The following is a 23,101-nucleotide window of genomic DNA, read 5'->3' on the forward strand; positions in this document are numbered from 1 at the left end:
GGGGGGCGGGGGGGGGGGCAGTTGTTGGTTAGTGGAAAGAGTACCAAACTTTGTGTTAAAGATCTGGATTCCAACCAGTTGTGCTGTTAATCAGCCATGTGACGTCAGGAAGCTTCTTACCTGTTTGCTCTCTCAAATTTTAGGTGATAGAGAAGGAGGTATGAGGGATCTGCAAGTATTCCCAACAGAGTTCTAAGCTGAATTAGTCCATTTTAAACCCCTTTCATCTTCCTTCTGTTTACACAGATTAGGGTCCTCAGATGTTCAGTAACCCTTCAGCAATTAGCCACTATTAATTTTCACCTCTTATTAAGTGGTTTAAGACTGGCCTCTGGATGGAGTAGCCACAGCCCCCTTGCAAGAAGGGTTTAGTGAAAGGGTCTCCCTCATCTTCATTTCTAGATGAAATTAAGCCAAGGATCAGACTCCTATCCCTGCTCAAGGCAAAAGTACCTTAACCATTTACCATCTCCCTGCGAGGCAGTCTAAACCACCCTAGCCTGGCAGAGAAGACCTGGGATCAGGTCTCTGACTCTGCCCCTTATTAGCTTATAAGTTGTTGTCTAAATCTGTTATTGCTGAATAATACCTGCCAAACTAACCCCACGTAAGTGTTTGGGAAGATCAAGTGAGGTAGTATATGTGAAAGCATTTTGTAGTCTACATTAATTCCTGTTACTATTTTGAGCAACATAAGTAGTACTCTGCACTTTTACATATATAACATGCATACTTTTGCTCAGTCCTTTCACATTTCAGGTATTGATTCATGTTCAGAAATCAGGCAACAAAGATGGTGTTAGGTGTTCTGGTTTGTGGTCTTATCTCCTTTTGTTCCTTTTTATCTCAGTGGTTGGGTCTTCAGGATCAAAGATATGAGAATATATGGCATAAAATCATTAATATTATGAAAACCATCCCCCAATGTATAACATCTGTTCATAGTAAAATCAGAACAAGTAAGAGCCGTTTACTTTCAATTGTGAAGATTAACACTTTAATAGAATTACTCTGACCATTGAAAATACTGCATCCATTCAATCCTACCATAATATTGTATGATTTTTTAATATTAAGCAACTTTATTTTTATATTTGTTCAGTGGTATTGAAGTGTATAGTCTTCTTTAAAACTTATATATCAACAGTAGTGATATAAATATTTAACTATGTTTATCTCTGTGGACAGCTCTGATGACCCTCAGGCTCAGAAATACATCACGGAAAGTAAATGTTTAGTGAGTATGCTTCTATTATTACTTCCCTGTTACACAGAGTAATTGCCAAGGTCATGACCAGTTATATTGATTGGAAACATATTTTTGTTAAAATTATTCCTTATTTAACACACTTAAAATTTCTTTCGTAGGTCATTGAAAAAAATGAGAAGTTACGATTTGAAATAGATACTGGAGAAGAAAAGAAATTTGTCAGCCCTGCAGATGTTGCCAGATTGATATTTAGTAAAATGAAAGGTATTGAGCAAACGAAAAGATGTTTTTATAAGTTGACCTTTTAAAAAAGCTAGAAGTGGTTTTTGATCTGGGACGAAGCAGAGTGATTGAATGGCTGAGCAGTAAGGAGACCTAGGTTACGCTATGCCTGCCTGGGCCACTAACTGGCCATGTGAGTTGGTTAAATGACTTATTTTCCCAGACTTTGGTTTCCCTAGAAGTAATGTATACGGATGGGGCCAAATTAGCATTTTCAAAACTTCTTAGGATGAAGTGGCCAGGGACTTCCCTGGCGGTTCAGTGGCCAAGACTCTGCACTCACAATGCAGGGGGCTGGGTTCAGTCCCTGGCTGGGGAGCTAGATCCCACATGCTGCAGCTAAGAATTTGCCTGACGCAGCTAAAGATCCTGCACACGGCAACAAAGATCCCACATTCTGCAACTAAGACCAGGCACAGCCAAGTAAATATTAAAAAAAAAAAAAAAAAAAGATGATGTGGCCAATAAGCTCGGTGAATAGTGAATATCAAATCTCCTTCAAGATTGATAGTGCACTCTCCACAGTAATTTAGGCAGATTAAGTAGGTCTGGTTTTATCTCCACCTCAGGTGAAGGCTCGGAGGTGAGCAGCCTTCTGTAGGACAACTTGAGGGATTCTGGAGTAGATTACTGACAAGGCTCACTTCAGCTCTGGAATGTGTGATGAACTTGTAGGATGGAAGGCAGCCATTCACTATGGTAGTTGCTCTGCACGTTGGTGCATTAGAAGCTTATCTGCAAGAACCAGTCTAATTTGGGAGATGGTTGAAACCTGGAAGCCTAAGAGCCAGGCACTTTGAAAGTATCAATACTTAGTTCCATGTCCACATATACCAAAACCACAAAAAGTAGTGCACAGTTTAAGAGAGGAAGAGAAGATGACAGTGGGATGGGGCAGTCAGGCGAATTGGAAAATCCTTTTAGTGAGAAGATCTTTGGTTCAAATTAATAAACCTCAGTGTATCACTTGACATTTTCGCATAGCATCAGAATTTATTTTTATGTATGTTTTTTTCTTCCAGTTTTATTGAGATATCATTGATGTACGGCACTGTTTGAGTTTAAGGTGTGCAGCATAATGATTTGACTTACATATATCGTGACATGATTTCTACAATAAGTTTCATGAACTTTTAAAATATCTTTTTCATGTACAGAAACGGCACATTCTGTCTTGGGCTCAGATGCAAACGATGTAGTTATTACTGTTCCATTTGATTTTGGAGAAAAGCAAAAAAATGCTCTTGGGTAAGTATGATATGGGGTTTCTCTTACTCGCTTAGTTAAAGGAAATACAGATTTCACAACATTGCTATATAGTAAAAGGTAAAACTGTATTTGAAAATACTTTACACAATCAAGTTGTATTTGTAAATACATGTATATATTTACCCAGGTAAATCGTGTGGCAAAGAGTATGGTAGTAGTCATCAATATTTCATATATTTTATGAAATGTCAAAAGAACGTAAAATTAGATGTACCTTCTTAGCTATTTTGATTGGAAACATTTTTAATTACCAGGTTAAGTTTGTTTATGAATCACTTTGCCTTAGTTTCATGTAGTTAGGGCTAATGTGGGAATTATATATAAATAAGCAATTTTAGAACATAGTTGTGATTATTTTTTCACCTTAGATTAACATCTAAACACAAGTTGTATTTAGTTTTTATAGGTTGTTGTGCAAATATAATAGGCAAGTACCCAGTCTTTTGCTCTGTGAATAGAGTTCCCTGTGGGGCTTTGCTGAATACTTGAGTCGCTTCTGGGGCAGAGAAATGCTTTATTTACTTGCACTTGTGGGATGTTAAAACTGTGACCCTAAAGTAAAGAAACCGAAAAATTCTAGCATGTATTATAAATACGCCCTAATCTGAAAGAGCTGAAGTGTGTAAGCTTGAGCATTTGGAGAGCTTTCTTTTCCTTACTCAGTATGAGCACATGCTATTTTTTTTGTCAAGAAAGTAGACTGTGAACATTATTATTTTAAACAGCAAATGATCTACGCTTAAAGACTTAGGTCTGTTTCTCATGTTCTGTTATTTTGCTGCTAAAGATCATTACCCTTCATGTTTGACTTGTGAAATCTTATTTGCTATTACGTAAAATCTTTAGCAAAGCATTTCTAAAAATGTAGACTTGAACATGTTGTGATACGAAATGTATTCAAAGCACATTGTCCACAGGGAAGCAGCCAGAGCTGCTGGGTTTAATGTTTTGCGGTTAATCCACGAACCATCTGCAGCTCTTTTGGCTTATGGAATTGGACAGGACTCCCCCACTGGAAAAAGGTAAAAACCATATTTACAGCTTTAAGATTTTCAATGCAGAAAACACTTTAGATTATAGCAGTTTTTTTCAGTAGAGATTGTTATATAATGCAGTGGTTCCAAGCCTTTATGGATGGAAAGACATCGAAACTCTCACCTGAAGTTTTTCAAATAGATGAGAAAGATGTCCTCGGAAACCAGAGAAAGGATCTAACAGGAGGGAAGGTTGAGCTTTTCTTCCCTTCTCTTATCACCTACACTTTGTCCTGTTGGGGAGGAAGATTTGAAATTTATTAAGCCCAGCCAAGTTCCAGCTGAAGCTCTAGGGCGCTGTTAATTTTACTACCAATTGCATTTACTGAACATGCTTAAAAACAGTGAGGACTTTTATGTACATTTGTCTTGGCAGGAGATGGGGGATTTAAGCCAGCATGGGGATTTAAGACTTCATTTGATAATGAATTAGTAAGACATACTGCTAAATTAATTGTAAAACGTCTTAACAGATCTGACACATCATGCAGCTTTAAGGAAATCAATTCAAATGTGTTAATTTTCCCTAATTGTGTCACTTCATTCCTATCTTACAGTTAAAGAAACTAATATGTATAAATCACTAGGAAAAAGTTTTTAGGTAAATTAAAATGTGGAATATAAATGTAGAATATCAGAAATTTTGGATTTTAATACATAGGAAATTAGCTCCTAGTTTTGCATATGTTTTATTTTTATAGAACATGTTATTGCAGTTGTAACTAACATGACATTAACATAAAATTTCGATGTTTAATTCTCTTACAATTCACTTTTATTAAAAATCTCTTCTTTATTTACTCTGAAAAGTTAGTCTTTTGAACTCCAGGTAGTCAGAAGAATACAATTTTACCAGCACAACTAAGTGAAAAAGAGCTTTGAGTTAGAATCAGAAAATCTGGTTTCTAGGCGCGATTCATCGCTAAGTGATAACCATGGACAGCTTAGTTACTCACATGAGATCTGTCTCCTCATTTACAATTTAAAGGGATTAAACTAAGTGACTTCTTAGTTTAAGAAGTCCAACCTGGCTTTACAATATTGTGATTCTCTTATAGCTTACTCATGTTATCTTTTTTTTTAAGCAACATTTTGGTATTCAAACTTGGAGGAACATCCTTATCTATCAGTGTCATGGAAGTAAACAGTGGAATATATCGTGTTCTTTCAACAAACACTGATAATAACATCGGAGGTACACATTTCACAGAAACCTTAGCACAGTACCTAGCTTCTGAGTTTCAAAGGTGAGTATAAATGGACTTGATATATTTCGATTGAAGTTTAACTTCAGGTTTAATATTTTTTCCTAATTTATTTGAAATTGCCCTTCAAAAGAGAACATGTGTTTTCCAGTGACCTGGATGTTGTTGTGTCTAAAGTTCTAAGGTCTATTCCAGCAAACGGGGAGCAGAGGCCAAGCTGCCTGGTGCAGTGTACTTGGATTTTTCTCTCAATTCTTCAGTGGCTGCTTTTATGTCTGGATAAGGAGGGTAAAGGCACTGAGACCTCATTACCTTCTGAACAATTTTTACAAGTGTAGAAATGTATGTATGGTTAGATTCCAGTGAGTTAATGTCTTACAGAGTGTTTGTTTAATTACTCATTTACTACCACAAGGAATATTTTAACTTTGTTACTGGATGTAATTTTATTCCACTCAAAATTCTAATCCCATTTGGCACATCGTGAGTCAAATATATATAGAGGTTATATTTGGGACATTACTGCTCTAAAAAAAAGCTGAAACAACATTTTCATAAGTTTGACCGAACTGGGTAAAAAAAGTCTTGAAAAAATGATAATTTCTCACTTGTTTAATAAAGACCTGTCCTGCTTTTTGTTGTAAAGGTGTTCCAACGCAAGGAAGGGCATTGTTAATTTTACTGCAATTTCAGTTATTAAATATGTTTAAGGACAGAGCCATCAATCACCACTTAGCAAGCAGTTTTAGCAGTTAACTCACCTTGGAGGTAGAGGAACTATAATTTTACATATTTTGTATGTTTCAAGTTTCTTTGAAGAAGTTCTTTTACTAATGCTGGACAGATCATTTTATGCCATCAAATGATAATTGCGCTGTGGTTGTAATGGGTGAGCTGTGAGACTTGACCCAGTGCATGAATCTCCTTCAACCTCCTTTTGTCTCATTTCCAAAAAGGTGGAGGCTCCTGTACTTCTTCAAAGCACAGTGCATTATTATGGTTACAGAATCCAGCAATTCAAAGTCTTAAGTATATTGGTTATTCATTTTTCTTGAGACCCTCCTTGAAATTGCAGAGAATTTTCTTTGGATATTTTGGAGATACTAAAACCTGGTATTAATATTGATTCATGAGCTTACAGTTATCCTTATAGGGATTATCCGATGTTAGTTACAGTACATTCTTTTTTAAACTTCAAAGACTGTTTTTAATGTAGATCCTTCAAACATGATGTGAGAGGAAATGCCCGTGCGATGATGAAACTGATGAACAGCGCTGACACCGCCAAGCATTCTCTGTCAACCTTGGGAAGTGCCAATTGTTTCCTTGACTCGTTGTATGAAGGTCAAGATTTTGACTGCAATGTGTCCAGGTAAAACTGCAGTTCAAAAAACTGAAACAAAAAAATTCCAAGCATATTCATATTTAGGTGTGATTTTCTCACTTTGGGTTTTTCATTTGCTCATTTGAGATTTATTAGCACTCTCTAAAAGGAGAGCTTTTCTGTCTTCTGGGGTCCAGCTTTTATGAGAGTAAATAACTGTTCCCAAAGTAATCACATCAGTCGTGATTGCCCTGTTATTTTGCAGCTACAAAGAACAGTGAGTGGAAAAGGCATCCTAGATCTTTGAAAGATGAACAGAGACTTGAAGTTGGAGGTTTGCGAATTTCTCTTACAGAATTGCAGTCCCACCTGTATAACTCCTAGTTCTTTGTCGCTTGAATTTGATATGGGGCTTGCACACGTGTCGGTGGTTGTTTACTATACCTTGATTATTACTCCTGGGTGGCAGGCTTTTTCTAAGTACTTTCTAGGTATTAACTAGCAAATTCTCCTAACAACCCAATGAGGTAAGTACTGTTATTTTCCTTACTTTACACATAAGGAAGCTGAAACACAGAGAGCTTTGGTTTCATTTCTTGTCCAAGGTTACCCAGCTAGCAAGTGACTGTTCTGGGCTTCAAACCCAGCTAGTTTGACTCCAGAATTCATACTCGTTACCTGTCACACTACCCTGAGGATTGATCTCTGTCCTGGTTTTATTTGCTGTCATCCATCGTCAGCATTTTAAATTTTAATAGCTTTTTTATGACATTTCGTAAACACAGGTTTAATGTGCATAAAATTGTTTTTAATGCTCATATCTTTTACATAATCTAAACCATTGATTACAAGCGATAGCACCTTCACCCAGAAAGTCCAAAGGGAGGCTGTCGCCCTGTCATTTTTTGCATATAACTCACAATACTATATAATAGTTACCGTTAGCACAATTTAAACCTCCCAGCAAGCTAACAGGTGACTTGGAAACAAAGTGAAAATTTCCAGAATTACAGTCTTATATTATTTTTAGGCTTCTGTGGCCTCTATTTGGTTAAATTCTCTTTGGCCCTGGTGGTTTCGCTTCCTTGCTTTCCCAAAGACTAGATCAGCACTGCCCCTACCGTAGCCAACAGCCACCTGTGGCTACTTAAATTTAAATTAATTAGAGATGAATAACATTAAAAATTTCGTTCCTCAGTAGCATTAGCCACAGTTCAAGTGCTCAGTAGTGTCAGGTGGCCAGTGGCTCCAAAAAGTTCTCTGTATCTTTTAAGAGAGATTTCAAGCTACAACCTAAAAAGATAGAAAGGTGTTAAATTGAATTTAAATCTCTTTTGTGGGCAAGAGAGTCTTTATTTTTTTCCTATTTTCAGAATTTCTAACTTAGTGCCAAGTTTGTCCAAGTACTCAGAATATGTTTCCTTATTAATATCAGTTATTAAGAAATAAATTTTTATAATTTTTCAATAAGGAAATATTGCCTTTATCACAGAGATGTCAACCATAAAGTATATTTCACTATCTGGAGATAGCATAAATATATTTAAAAATCAGTCATCTGCATTTAAGAGGTTTAGTATGACATTAGAGAGTACATTTTTCATGAACATAGTTTGTTCTTAAAATTATTTGCTAGGATTCAAGCTTCTCGGTGCAGAAAAACTAAACTTACATGTAGCATAGGCACAGACTATAGAGGAAAATAGAAACAATTTTTAAAACTTTAACGTATAAAAATAGCAAAAACTTCCAAATGATGGTTTGATTTGGATTATTAGTAGATTTATTGTTGGAAATGCCATACAATGAGTATTTTTAAGTTTTTTGAAAGCTTCTACGTAGGCTTTAGGTACGACAGTCTTCCACCTGAATTTAATATGAAGCAATTTCATACATTTGTAGATGGATAACCTAGACTTTCCCCACCCCATGATATTGCCATGCTAGGTGTTTAGTATCCTATTCTGATGATAAACCTATCCTTAAGAGACCCATCAGGGCAGATTTTGGCATTACCCTTCACAAGAAAAAGATGTCTTATTTGACTGTACTAAGCCTTTTTTCTGTGTCTTCTCTTCTCTGTGTGTACAGAGCAAGATTTGAACTTCTCTGTTCTCCACTTTTTAATAAATGTATAGAAGCAATCAGAGAACTCTTAGAACAAAGTGGATTTACAGCAGATGATATCAACAAGGTAATACATTTATATTTTTCTTATTTATCTTAGGAATAATTTTCGATTTGGAATTTAGGACACAGCCCCTTGGTACTGAAAGAATATTTTTATACATTTATATATTTTCTTAGCTTCTATTAGTAAGAAAGGAAAATCGATTAAATTTTGATTAATGACTCTACTGAACTGATAGTTCTGTATGTTCATTTTCCTAGCAAAAAAGATTAATTCCTTTTCAGTATATTTTTTTAGACGTAAGCAAAAATTGACAGATTAGAACATTCACTATGTGTCAAGCGCTGTTTTTAAGTGTTCTCCATGTGTTAACTTTGAGTCTTCACGACAGCTCAATGAAGTAAGTGCTGTTATTTACCCCCATGTTATAACTGGAGGCACAGAGAGAGGTACAAAGATATAAGTAGCTTCATGGTGATTGCATGGTTAGTGGTAGACCTAGGATTTAACTTAGTGTGGTTCCCAGGTCTGTTCTTAACCACTACACCATACTGCTTCTCTCTGCTTGCTGAGAAATATTGCATATTTGCTTGCATGAGAAAATATTTTGAGACTTTCAAAAACATTCCAACTGTTTAATGTTACCTTTTCCCCCCAAGATTATTTCTACTCATTTAAAGTACATATAATTTTTTTTTTCATTTTTGTTAATGAAGTAGTATTCATATAAGAAAACTCAAAAAATAACTAAAGGTAACCAGTATTTCATTTTGGAATAAAATAGTCTAATTTGTATGCTAAATTTTGAATTTTATGTTCCTTATATAATATTATAACCAATTCCTTTGCCCATATTACTGTATCATCTTTATCAACACAATTTTAAATAGATTCTTAATATCCTAGAAAAGGAAAAGCACCATAGATTATTTCATTGTTCTGTGTGGACACCTAGATCGGGTCTCCCCCTCCCCAGAACAGTGATGCCCATCTTCTCCCATATTTAAGATTATTCCTTGGGATAGATTCCCGTAGTAAAATTATCAGATCAAAGAGTATAAATCACTTAAGCCTATTTTTACCTTCAGTTACTTTCCAAAAGAGTTGAATTAACTCATACTTTCATCAGCAATATATGAAACAGACATTTTACTATAACCTTGCTGACACTGGGTTTTATCATTTAAAGATAAATTTTCCATTAAGTAGTTGAAAAAAGGTATGTTTTTACTTTTTGTATAATCAGAAAATTAACTGCCATTTACTGCAGTCTTCTTTCAAGGCATGCAGTTTACTGGTTTACACACGCTGAGGTTTCATTTATTTATGTATTTAAATCTGTTGGTCTGTTACTCTGATTTCTTCAGCTGCTTCTAAGTTTGTAAATTCCATCTTTGTTCAGGTCTGTGACAAATATTTAATACTATTTTCACTTAATTTGTCTGTAGTTGGAAAGTTTTTCTATTTTCACTACTTTCATGTATTCTGTATGATGGAAATTGAGATTTTTTTGTTTGGGGCAGTTTTCCTTGCAGTTTGGTTCAATAAGTTTTTGTTTTGTTTTAACACCTATTATATGCCATGCATTGCACTAGGTGCTGGGGTGTGTGTGTAGGGGTGTGGATTATAAAGATTAAGGCACATGGTATAATGGTGCAAGGCAGTGGTGGGAAGGGAGTGAGCTTGGAGACAGATCCACCTGAATTGGAAGGCTCACAGTGCTAATAGTTCCAGAATATTCATCGACTTTCTCACTTAATTTCCTGAGCCTTACTTGCCTCTTCTTACTAGGAGGGTGATAATACTTAAGTTACAAGTATATAAGTATAACTTATTCTGTAGGGTTGTTATGAGGATTGAATGAAACATCCTGTATGGCACAGGGTGTGGCGTATTGTAGATGATCAGTTAATGTGAGTTCTCTTCCTTCAATTACTGGTCGTATAGCCCTGACATTAGATATCACAAACAGTACAATCCTCAGTTGCTTGACTAGAGGTCAAGTAAGAGGGCGAGTCAAAAATTATCCGCACTCCGGTTACATTAAAACTTCTGTTGGCCACACTGTCTTATCAGTGCTTTCCATTCAAGGCTACTGTCTCCCCAGTCACTGCTGTGCAGGTGTGAACATGTTACATCAGTTCATTTGTAACTGTGGTGGGAGCAAAAATGGATGCCTCACTTGTGACTTGCACAGTGTGAGTGATTTGTTTTTTGTGGTCTGAGGCTGTGCACGTCCGCACACTTCTGCCCACACTGTCGACACTCTGTGAAAACTTCATTTTGAGATGTTAAAGCATCCTCCCTATAGTCCTGATCTTGCTCCATCGGACTTTCACCTTTTTGGTCCCCTGAAAGCAACCCTACAAGGACGAAGATTCGCTTCTGATGAAGAGGTGAAGACAGCGGTGCATTCGTGACTTACAGCTCAGCCTAAAACGTTTTTTAATGAGGGAATACACTTGTTGACAGATGGACAGAGTGTATTGAAAAGCAAGGAGATTGTGTCAAAAAATGATGTATTTGTCTTTTCTAAAAGTTAATCAAAATAAATTCTGCAGCCAGAGTGCGGATCATTTTTGACTCACTCTTATACATGCTCAGGGTTAAGAATATTGTTAAATATTCACTCTCCAGACACTACAGAGTTGTCTCTGTAGTTTGTTGACCTTGTTGCAGTAACAAACAACCCCCAAGTCTCATGGGTTTTCTGTGAACAGTTTTTTCTCACTTACAGTTCACGTGGGCAGCTGAAGGTGGCTGTAGATCTACTGCTATAGTTCTTTTGTGTGCTTCTCATTCTACGACCTGCAGCTCTCTGGGATATGCAGTTTTCATGGCAGAGGGGAAAAAGGAAGAGAGCTTGTGGAACATGCAGGGCTTTTAAAGCTTCTGCTTAGATGTGTTGTACTTCAGTGTATCCACAGTCATTTGGCCAAAGCTAGACACTTGGCCGGGCCTGAGTATGAGGCAATCTACTGTCTCTGCACAGAGGGATTGCGAAGCATAATCCTGTTACAAGGGTGGAGGGAGGGGACGATGGGCTTTACATTTATTGAAACCTTTAATCTTCACAAAAGTTTGATCCTCACAAAGGCATCAAGAGATGGGCACTGTTATCTCCATTTTCAGATGAGGAAACTAAAGTTTCCAAAGAGATTAAGTGCTTTGCTTAAAGCAATGCTGGCACATAAGTGCTGGAGCTAGAATGGGAACTCAGTCCGCCTGCCTCCATAACCCATGCTCTTTCTTTACTCTCGTGCCAGTCACCTTTCTCATTGTAGTCTCTGGCAGTCTAGCCTTAGGAGTATTTAGTTTTTCCAGAAGGAATCCTCTCACCTCTTGCTTGAGAAGGACACGTCTGATATCTGAGAACAGGGAGCCTCAGGGTTCCTACTCTTTATTATGTTAGGCTTTCCCTTATTCCCCTTGTTTTCAGTACCATGCCCCCCTCCTTCCTCCTGCTGTCCTTTGCACCCAAGTCCCCAAACTGGGCGAAAGCCCTGTGTGAGTGCAGGAGGAGGTGCTGGTGGCCACCTGTTGGGTCAGCGGGGAGGTCTGGGGGTCCATGTGTGTGCTGGCAGGGACGCTGTCTACCAGGTGTCCCGCTTTCACTCCTCTGCTTGGCCCTCGCTTTCTGTGGCCTTTGGTGCTTCCCAGTCCCGAGCTGCTCTGGTTCTGTGGGTCAGGTCACCTTGCTTCCTCTTTAGTTGTCTCAGGCCACTTCAGCTTTAAGACAATTACTTCTTTCCCTTCCAAAATTTATTGAAATCTCAAATGCAAGGTCTCTCTTGCATTTATTCTGCCCTTTATATCTTCTTAAATTTCCTTATTGTTTATAAGTGGACTTATAGAAGTGTACATAGATATACCGCTGTGGTTAATCTCGCCATTTTATCCCAGCTCCCAGACTCTTTAGCTGCAATTTTAATAGCTGTGTAGTATATTTTGTTGTATTAATGTGTCGTAATTTACAAAGCCAATTATTTGTGTTGAGTGTGTAGGTTACTTTGGTTTTATAAACAGCAGTCTTTGTGGCTTTGTTAACATCCTTAATTTCCTTGGAATAAGATTTGTGAATAAAATCCCAAATTTTAAGACTTTTAATATTTGTTATCAGATTGCTTACCAGAAGCAGTTTATTTTCTAAGTAGGTGTAAACCCTCATTATTAACACCACAATTTTTAAAAATTCTTTTTATTCATATTGTCAGGTTTTTTTCAGAGAGCTTTAGAATTATTTTTTCAACTTCTTAGATAAAAATCCCATTGCAATTTTGATGCAGTTGCATTAAGCCTATAAAATTATTGGGGGTGATGTAGTAACTTTATGGTGTTTAGTTTTCCTAACCACAAAGTTGGTATCTCTCTCTTTTCAAATCTTTAATACTTTCTTGAGGTATGTGTTTTCTTAATCGTGGGATTTCTGGCTGTTGTGAATGAGATGTTTTTTATGCTTTTATTTATCAGTACTAATCTGGTTTTGCTGATAAATAGAATACTTACTGGTGTTTTGCCCCTTTATCTGATACTCTGCCACTTCATGAACTCTTGGTATTAATAATTTTTCATGTAGTCTTCTGAATTTTCTGGTTAACACAACTAATTATTGAGCACACCTACTCCATGCTAGGCGGGTTCTAGGTACTTGGGACACAGCAGTAAACATAACAAAGTCTCTGCCTTCAAGAAACACTTAAAATAATGTCTAGGTGTGATAACTGTTATGAAGAAAAATAAAGCAGGATAAGGACATAGCTAATGACAAAGGGTAAATTTTCAGATAAGGTTCCCATCTAAGGAGATGGCTTTTGATGAGCCCTGAAGGAAGTGAAATGAAGGAACAGACCAGGTGAATGTGTGGAGGTTTTCCAGAGGCAGAGGGAACAGCCAGGGTGGGGGAGAGCAAGCTTGGTATGTTTAAGGGGCAGCAGTGGGGGGTGGGACTGCGTGAGCCGGGGTGGGGGCGGTGGGAGAAGGCAGCGAGGGACCAGATCACTGGGAAAAGCAGTTGCAGTGGAGTTACAGAGAGAAACACCTTACTGAAGTGAGCTTATTATAGAGAAGAAGCTGAGGCCATGGACACGATGAGTATAATAAATAACTCCTGAGAAGTTCAGCTAAAAGGGCAGAAGGAAAATGGGGTGGTAGGTGGAGTGGGCTGTGGGCGTTGGGATAGGGTTTTATCTGTGTGGTGATACTTCCATCTTGCACATCTGTACCCCTCGCTTCTTTTTTTTTAAATTTTTATTGGAGTATAGTTGATTTCAGTGTTGTGTTAGTTAATGCTACACAGCAAAGTGGATCAGTTATACACATACATGTATCTACTCTTCTTTAGATTCTTTTCCTATATAGGCCATTACAGAGTATCGAGTAGAGTTCCCTGTTCTCACTTCTTGTTTGTGTTTGATTGCCTTGGTCAGGCCTTGAATATTTTAATTGATACTGGACCTCTTTCTTTTGTTCTCTTTATTAGAGGAATAGTGTTAATATTTTACCAACAAATTTAATTACTGGTAACTGGTTTGAAATAGATTCTCTTTATTATATTGAGCATTTCTCTATTTTTGTTTTAATATGAAATAGATGTTGAGTTATTACAATTGCTTTTGGACACCTGCAAGATAATCTTATGGTTTTCTCTATATTTCTCTTTAAGTTATTTGATGAATTATTGATAATTTCCTCATATGGAACTATCACTGTATTCCTGGGATAGATCTTATTTGGTTATGAGAAGTTATTCTTTTGATATATTACTTAATTTTCTGTGATGATTCATGTATCATTTACACACTGTTTATCCTAAATTAGCAGGAGAGGTTAGATGGGCTATTTCACACTTTCCTGCCTTACCCAAATTGTCTGAGCAAAGTAACCCCTTTTAACATCAGACACTGAAAAGGGGAATGGTCCTGTGTTTTGGTTGCATTGGTCTAAAGAAGTACCTTAGCTTCCTACCTCCAGCTCATTCTCTGGTTCCATCCCAGATGGTGAGTTGGACCATGGCTTATCGGTAGGTCCCCAAGGCTTCTGTGTAGGGAGGGTCAGAGGCACATGGCTGAGTCCCAAGCACTGAGCAAGTGAGAAGGTGGAGCCAAGGCTCAGGCCTTTGCTAGTCCTTCCTCTCCCTACCACCCTTTTCTGTCTGTCCACATAGCATGACTTGCTCCTTGATGGCTGGCCTCTTCTAAGGTTGTATAACTTTGTAAGCAGAGGCTACTTTTCTCTTTAAAAAGTACCTGAGGGACTTCCTAGATGGCTCAGTGGTTAAGAATCTACCTGCCAATGCAGGGGGCATGGGTTTGATCCCTACCCCAGGAAGATACCACATGCTGCAGAGCAACTAAGCCCGTGTGCCACAACTATTGAGCCTGCACACTATAGCCCATGAGCCACCACTATTGAGCCCATGTGCCATAACTACTGAAGCCCACGCACCTAGAGCCCATGCTCTGCAACAAGAGAAGCCACGGCAATGAGGAGCCCACGCACCACAGTGAAGAGTAGCCCCCGCTCGCCGCAGCTAGAGAAAGCCTGTGCACAGCAACAAAGACCCAACACAGCCAATTTAAATTTAAAAAAAAGTACCTGAGACACACTCAGAGAAATAGGGGATTTAATCCTTTTTAGCTCAAGTGCTTGAACTTACCTAGCATAACAAAATATCACAGTATATCTAATTCATTTACTCAGAACAGTACCTTCTAAAAGAAAACATCCAGTGCCTTAACTTCTCTTTATTCTAAGGTAACATAATCATGCACGGTGTTCTGCAGGAAACAGGCTGCTAGTACCTTCCATTTTTTCATAACCCGAGGCAGAGTGTGAGAGCAGGTCCACGCTCAAGTAGCTGTAGGGGCCACGCAGGAACATCAGGAGTGCTGTCAGGTACAGGAAAAAACAACTGCCAGAAAGTAAACTGACTGGGAATAAAAATACAAATATCTGATAGCAGAGGTTATATTTTAAATTCCAACTTGAAAAAAATAGCACATTGACAAATAGAAATATTTAATAACTAATATTTCTTTCACAACTAATTTCTCCTTCAGATTTGAAACCTGAAACATCTTTTCTTCTGCTCCGTGATGTCAGAGTCAAATCTTATATTTCGAGTTGTTGTGTTTGGCATAGAATTCAGCCTTAAATTCTTTAACTAGGAGTAATATTTCACTTTTTCCATTTTTGTCATGAAAAATATCTACTCACAAAATAAGGTCTTCTAAACAAGGATGGAACCTTTGCAGAGTGGTTTTAAAATATTTTGCATAACTACTTCAAAGAAACATGTAGAATTCTGAAGTCAGTGTTCAGTTCCACAGGGTGGGAGTATGGTTTTAGGTTATCCCTTTCATATCTGTAAATTAAGTTCCACATGAGAAAGTGCCAGATCCCTCGCCATGTGAGTTTTCCAAAATACTCATTTCTCTAGGAAGAAGCAAATCAGATCCTTTACGGGGACAGAAGTATCAGTAGTGTTTGTATGGAATTCCATGTCAGTCATAAACACATCATTGGCTCCATCGTATCTAATGCACTGATGCTGGGATGTTTCCCAAAGGTAATATGAAAGAGAATCCATTTCTTTCCGCACGTAAAAATATAATATGTGTATCTTAGGCACTGCACCGCAGTTAAGCTGTCTGGATGCCATGGAGTACAGTAGACTCACTGTACCATACCATTCTTCCAAAAAGAAATAGGTCCCCTACCATTTTTCTTGAGACACACAGTCCTGTTGGTCTTTCATTCTCCTGCTAGTGTGAGAGCTGGGTTGAGTAAAGGATTTCACATCTCACTCTTCGCTGTAAGAAAAGTAAGAGCACAAACATGATTATAATTGGCAAATGACCCCAGTAGCTGGTATGAGGGCCACAGGAGGTGGTGGTGAGCCGGCCACATACGCCAGGAGCTGTTCTAGTCCCAAAGGGGTAGCTGCAGCCTACCCACCGATCACTGCCATCTAGGGATGCAGGCCGGTGCTGTTGGAGCCTTTGACTTCTTAAGAGACTCTCAAAATAGGGACTTTCATTCAAACTTTTTAATGTTTAAATGTTAGTTACTAATGCAGAACTTTTAAAAGCACTATGTGAATAGAGAAAACATATCTTGCATGATAGAATTTGCAAGTTGCTACTTTGCAACCTCTGGTCCAGGTGTTGTTTTATTGGTGTTTGTTTTTATTGTTTTGTTCTTGGACTATCAGGTGCTTATAAAATGGAATTTAATACATTTTCATCTTTTTGTTTGTTTTTTGGTTTTTATTTCTGGCCTTATGGCATGGCATTCGGGTTCTTAGTTCCCCAACCAGGGATCAAACCTGTACCCACTGCAATGGAAGTGCAGAGTCCTAACCACTGGACTGCCAGGGAAGTCCCTGTTTTCATCTTCTTAAGTACTCCAGATTAGTGCATGATGCATAAATATTCTCTGTTCTTCAAGAATTGTAAAGAATTTGCCTATAAACACATTTTGTCTGGAACTAATTTTTGAAGTGTATTTGTAACTTTCATAATTTCTTTTTATTGCTTCAATTTCGTATTAAAGTTTTATAGCCCTATTTCATAATGATCTTAAACTCTTACCATACAACTTTGCATAATGTTCTTATAATTTTTAATTTTATACATCTTCTGATATTGAAATTTTAAAGTATAAAGAAGTTATTTAAATTTAAACTGGCTGATCTCTCTTTTTATTAATTTTTTTCTGTTTGAGTTCATCTGTTTTTTTCCTTCTTTAGGTTTTGTAGATGTTTGTTTTATTTTTTGCTCCAACTCCTGCCACTACAACCCCAAAAAGACTTCCTTAGATTTTTTTTTTTTTCAGGTCATATATTTCTCTTTTCTAATTATTTTATTTCTGGTTTCCACTTTATTTCTTCCAGTCGTTCCAGGATACTTTCCTTACTTTTATAAATTTTTATATTGAATATTAATTCATTTCATTTTTTCCCTAAACAAAAATTTAACTGCAGTTTTACTCATTAATAGCTTGGTTTTATTCCACAAGGTTTGATAGATTTTATTTTCTTTATTTTCAGAATAATCTATAATATTTTTAATTTTCCTCTTTAAGTTTGCAGAAGAAATCTCACACAACAGAGTAAATGTTTAAAGAATTTATTTAAATTAAAATTTTCTGGTTACTGTCAGCATTAATAATGACATACTATTAGTACTTTTTACCCTTTGAATGAGAATACCCAAAACCAAGTTCTACCCTCTTAGCAAATTCAGTTATACTACACAGTATTATCAACTGTAATCACCATGTTATACATTAGATCCTCGGACCTTATTCATCTAATAACTAAAAGTTTGTACACTTTTACCGTCCCCTCCCTATTCCCCACCCCCCAACCCCAACCATTTTTCTACTTTCTGTTTCTTCGATTAGCGATGTTGAGCACCCTTTCATGTACCTTTGGCTACTTGTATGTCTTCTTTTGGAAAAATGTCTATTCAGGTCCTTTGCCCATTTTTAAATTGTGTTATTTGGTTTTTTGCTGTTGAGTTAATGAGATTCTTGTGTATTTTGGAAATTTACACCTTTTTAGATATATGATTTACAAATATTTTCTCTCATTCAACAGGTTGCCATTTCATTTTGTTGATGGTTTCCTTTGGTGTGCATGCTTCTTAGTTTGGAAAGTCTGACTTGTTTATTTTTGCTTTTATTGCCTTTGCTTTGGGTGCCAGATCCAAAAATCGTTGCCAAGACCATTGTCAAGGAGCTTACTGTTTTCTTCCAGGAGTTTTATGGTTTTAGGATTGTTTTTTTCTATTTCTATAAAAAATGCCATTGGGATTTTGATCGGGATTACGTTGAATATTTGGGTAGTAAGGACATTTTAACAATACTAATTCTTCCAGTCCGTGAACATGGGATATCTTTCCATTCATTTTTGTCTTTAGTTTCCTTCATCAAAGTCTTGCGGTTTTCAGTGTACAGATATTTCACCATCTCTGTTAAATTTATTCCTAAGTATTTTATTCTTTTTGATACTCCTGTAAATGGGATGGTCTTCTTAATTTCTTCATCCAATAATTTGTTTGTAGTGTATAGAAAGTAATTTGAAATAATTTTTGATAGGTATGACCTTACTATTGCCATTTTGTTAATCGTTTTCTGTCTGTTTTGTAGTTCATTTGTTTCTTTCTTTCCTGTCTTCTTTCATGATTTGATGACTTTCTGTAGTCATTTGCTTTGATTTCTTTTCTCTTTACCTTTTGTGTATCTACTATAGATTTTTGTTTTGTGGTTACCATGAGGCTTATATAAAACACTTTATATAGTTCAGATATCCTATTTTAAGCTGACAGCAGCTTAACTTCAAACTCATATAAAAGCTCTACATTTTTACACTCCTTCTTCCCACATTTTATGTTTTTGATGTCGTGATTTACATCTTTTTATATTGTGTATCCATTAACAAAGTATTGTAATTACAGTAATTTTTAATGCCTTTGTCTTTTAACCTTTGTACTGGGGTTATATGGTTACCCACTACCATTACAATATTAGAGTATTCTGAATCTAACTATGTTTATCTTTACCAGTGAGTTTTATACTTTTATATGTTTTCATGTTATTAGCATTTTGTTTAAACTTAACTCCCTTTAACATCTTTTGTAAGGCCACTCTGGTAGGGGTGAACTCCTTCAGCTGAGTTGAGTACTCTTGGCTGACAGTTTTTTTCTTTCTGCACTTTGAATATTTCCCTTCTGGCTTGCAAGTTTTCTGTTGCAGTTTCCACTTAAGGGGGTTGATTCTCTTGAATCTAACAAGTTGTTTTTCTCTTGCAGCTTTTAAGACTTTCTGTCTTTAACTTTTGGCAATTTAATTATAATGTGTCTTAGTGTGGATCCCTTTAGACTCATCTTATCTGGTACTTTTTGGGTTCACTGGATCTGGCTGTTTCTTTCCCCAGATTCAGGAAGTTTTCAGCCATAATTTCTTTGAATACGTTTTCTGCCCTCCCCCACTTTTCCTTCTAAGACGCTTATATTGCTTATATTGGTCACATACTGGTGTTCTGTAAGTCCCTGAATGTATCTTCATTCTTTTTCCTTTTTGCTCCTCTGACTGAATACATTCCTCTGCCCTGTCTTCAAGTTCACTGACGCTTTCTTTCACTTTATTTAGTGTGCTGTTGAAACTCTTTATTGAATTTTTAAGTTCAGTTATTGTATACTTCAGCTCTGTGATTTCTCTTTGGTACTTTTTTATATTTTCTATATCTGTTGAAATTCACACTTTGTTCATACAGTTCTGTCCTCACTTCATTGAACATCTTTATTACTGTTATTTTTAACTCTGTCAGGTAAATCACTCATGTTTGTTTCATTAAGATCAGTTTCTGGAAATTTATCTTGTTATTTTGTTTGGAACATATTTTTCTGTATCTTCTTTTTCCTTGACTCTCTGTGTTGGTTTCTGGGCTTTACATAAAACTCTTCCAGTTTTGACAGACTGGTCTTGTGTAGGAGATGAAGCTTGTCAGTCAGCCCTACCTGAGCTCCTGGTGGCCTCTCAGAACTTTGTGCCTGTCTAAGCTGCCATCTGTGTTCTTAGTGGCTCTCAGTAGTTGGGGGCGTGCCAAGACCATCATCAGTGTCCCAAAGAGGAAGATCAAAGTCAGCACATAGGTATAGGCTGATTAGAAGCTGGGCCCTCCGGCAAGCAGCCAGGAAAGTGTGCAGTCAGACCCTTGCAGGCAGAAGCTGGGAGATGGGCATGTTTGCCTTCTCCCTCTGTGCTGAGCCCTGGTGTATAGCCACAGGGCAGGAGTTCTCCTTTGCACATTTAAAAGCTGCTTCTTTGTTTGCTGTCATCCTATGGGACTCATGAATGCAAGCCCTGTTGGCTGTCAGAGCTAGAGATCTGGGGGCCCATCCCTTGGGTGGCAGCTATAAAAGTTGGGGTGCTAGATGTGTGGGCAGGCTCATAAAAGGACAATTTAAATGATGTTTTTCAGAGACAACATATTTAATCAAGTGGTACCTAAAGCTTAAAATGTAGTTTTATAAAACATCTTTTTCCTCAAGAAAATTATTCTTCCACAGTGAAGACAAAATCTATAGCACCATTTTCACATAGAGAGATTGCCAGTGTTTATTTTGTCACAGAAATGCTGTGATGTATGTAAACATTTCTTTTAGGTAATGCTGGAACAATATGGAATATTAATTACTGTATTTCCTATTCAACTGAATATTTATGGTTAAGCCTCGTATGCGCAGTATTCACCATGAGCCACGTATATGTTATTGTATTCTGTTTTCTAATACATAGTGAGATCTGCTCATTGTAAACTTTGTTGTATGAGTAAAGAATATGTTAAATATTTACAATGTATTAAATACATATTTATATGTATATACTTATATGGTAAGTATAATATAAAATAATATGTTAAAATAGGGCTTCTTATATTTTACCATTTCATGTGATGAAGATGGCTCGACCTGTTACACTTAATTCTGAGAAACAATCATTGTTCTAAAAGTAAAAAACTGAAAATTATTTTTATTTTCTAGGTTGTCCTTTGTGGAGGGTCTTCTCGAATCCCAAGGCTACAGCAAATGATTAAAGATCTCTTCCCAGCTGTTGAGCTTCTCAATTCTATCCCTCCTGATGAAGTTATCCCCATTGGTGCAGCTATAGAAGCAGGAATCCTTATTGGAAAAGAAAACCTTTTAGTGGAAGATGCTCTTAAGATAGAGTGTTCAGCCAAAGATATTTTAGTTAAGGTATGTTTAGCTTTTCTTTACTTTTCCATAAGTGATATAAATTTATTGCCACAAGTTTATGTACATATACTGTTTCTAAAATAAAACTTTGTGTACTGGTAAAAAGTTTAAATTTAGATTATAATGAGTTTCTGACATTCTTTTAATTAGTATTAATCTAACATGTTAATTTCTTAATTAACTATTTTTAATCATGAAAGTCTAATATAGGTAGAGAGGTGTATGTTTCAGTTTATTTTTATGTTTCAGTTTATTTTTAAATAAAGAGGGTTCGGATTAAGGGTCGTTTCTGTTATCTTCTCTTTGCTGCTGTCTAGTTTCTAGATTATCAGCAAGGAATACATATTAATTTATAATAGGAGTGATTTTTATAATTGTAACAATATCAAAGGATGTTCATATGATTTTCTTGCTTATTAGGGAGTTGATGAATCAGGAGCCAGCAGTTTCAAAGTACTGTTTCCATCAGGGACTCCTTTGCCAGCTCGAAGACAGCACACATTACAAGCCCCTGGAAGTATATCCTCAGTGTGTCTTGAACTCTATGAGTCTGAGGGGAAAAACTCTGCAAAAGAGGAAAACAAGTTTGCACAGGTGAATACATCAGATTAGACTATGAGTTAATCATGGGAAACTGTTTAGCTTTTCCTTCTGGATTAGACTCAGTTTAATATCAATTAATATAATATGCATGTAAGACATTTAACACATTTTTATGTGTTATATTGTACTTATTCATTTTGGAAAGAAGAAATAGGCAATTTCAATTTGAAAAAGTTATAGGGAAAAAAAAACAAAGTACAGTTGTATTTCTACTGCTTCTCTTTGTGCTCTTGCCCCTCCTTGGTAATGAGGTCAGTGGCAGGGGAGATGACATTCCTTTGTTTGCTAAATGCCAGGTGTGCTGTACTAGGCAGTTTACAAACAATTTCAAAATGCTGTGAGATAGACATTATTGTGTGCATTTTATAGACGATTAAGAAACAGGCTCATTGGGACTTCCCTGGTGGCGCAGTGGTTAAGAATCCGCCTGCCAGTGCAGGGGACACGGGTTCGATCCCTGGTCCGGGAAGATCCCACGTGCCGCAGAACAACTAAGCCCGTGCACCACAACTCCTGAGCCCACGTGCCGCAACTAATGAAGCTCGTGCACCTAGAGCCTGTGCTCCACAAGAGAAGCCACTGCACTGAGAAGTCTACACACCACAACATAGAGTAGCCCCTGCTTGCCACAACATAGAGTAGCCCCTGCTTGCCACATACAGCAACGAAAACCCAACGTAGCCAAAAATAAATAAATAAATAAATCTTTAAAAATAAAAAGAAAGAAACAGGCTCATGGTAGTAAACACCTTGTTATTTTCTTGATTGAACTGAGATTTATCCTCAGGTTGGTTTTACTCCTGGGCCCATGCTCTTGCCTTTATACCATGCTGTCTCTGACATAAGATAAGTTTGCTTTTTCAAATACCACATTCATATATCATACGATATGGTCATCTACATCCTTTAAAAAGAATGAGATGGAGCCATGTTATTTGCTTAGAAATATGCCCAAGAAATATAGTTACATTGAAACACACACACAAGGACTGCGGAATTATATTTATAGAGTGATATCATTGTGTTTAAGTAAAAAGGTTGAGAGCATGGTTATGTGTGAAGGAGGTGGTGTTTGGGTAGGTGTGTGTATTTAGATATCCATGCATGGATACAGAATATAACTACAGGTATTTGAAGTGTATTGGAGAACTTGAACAGTGGGTAGATTTGAAGGTACCAAGAGGGTATTTTTACTTTTTACCACTTTATACTGAATTTTTCATCATAGAACATGAGTATTAATTACTTTTATAGTGAAAATCAAACAAATGGAGGTAACAAA

At 36.9% G+C, this 23,101-nt stretch overlaps 1 protein-coding gene across 2 annotated transcripts in view; it reads left to right on the top strand.

Moving 5' to 3' along the window:
• Positions 1-23,101, top strand: part of HSPA14 (heat shock protein family A (Hsp70) member 14) — a 34,056-nt gene that overhangs the window by 8,305 nt on the left and 2,650 nt on the right. For both annotated transcript variants that reach the window (XM_057731634.1, XM_057731635.1), the window contains 9 exons: positions 1,189-1,237; positions 1,369-1,474; positions 2,650-2,740; positions 3,679-3,783; positions 4,881-5,042; positions 6,217-6,372; positions 8,416-8,518; positions 21,004-21,216; positions 21,637-21,810. In XM_057731634.1, the coding sequence (XP_057587617.1) occupies positions 1,189-1,237; positions 1,369-1,474; positions 2,650-2,740; positions 3,679-3,783; positions 4,881-5,042; positions 6,217-6,372; positions 8,416-8,518; positions 21,004-21,216; positions 21,637-21,810 (1,159 nt within the window). The remainder of the gene's footprint in view (positions 1-1,188; positions 1,238-1,368; positions 1,475-2,649; positions 2,741-3,678; positions 3,784-4,880; positions 5,043-6,216; positions 6,373-8,415; positions 8,519-21,003; positions 21,217-21,636; positions 21,811-23,101) is intronic.

Source organism: Hippopotamus amphibius, chromosome 4, assembly GCF_030028045.1.
Source record: "Hippopotamus amphibius kiboko isolate mHipAmp2 chromosome 4, mHipAmp2.hap2, whole genome shotgun sequence".
In the NCBI taxonomy this organism is placed as follows: Eukaryota; Metazoa; Chordata; class Mammalia; order Artiodactyla; family Hippopotamidae; genus Hippopotamus; species Hippopotamus amphibius.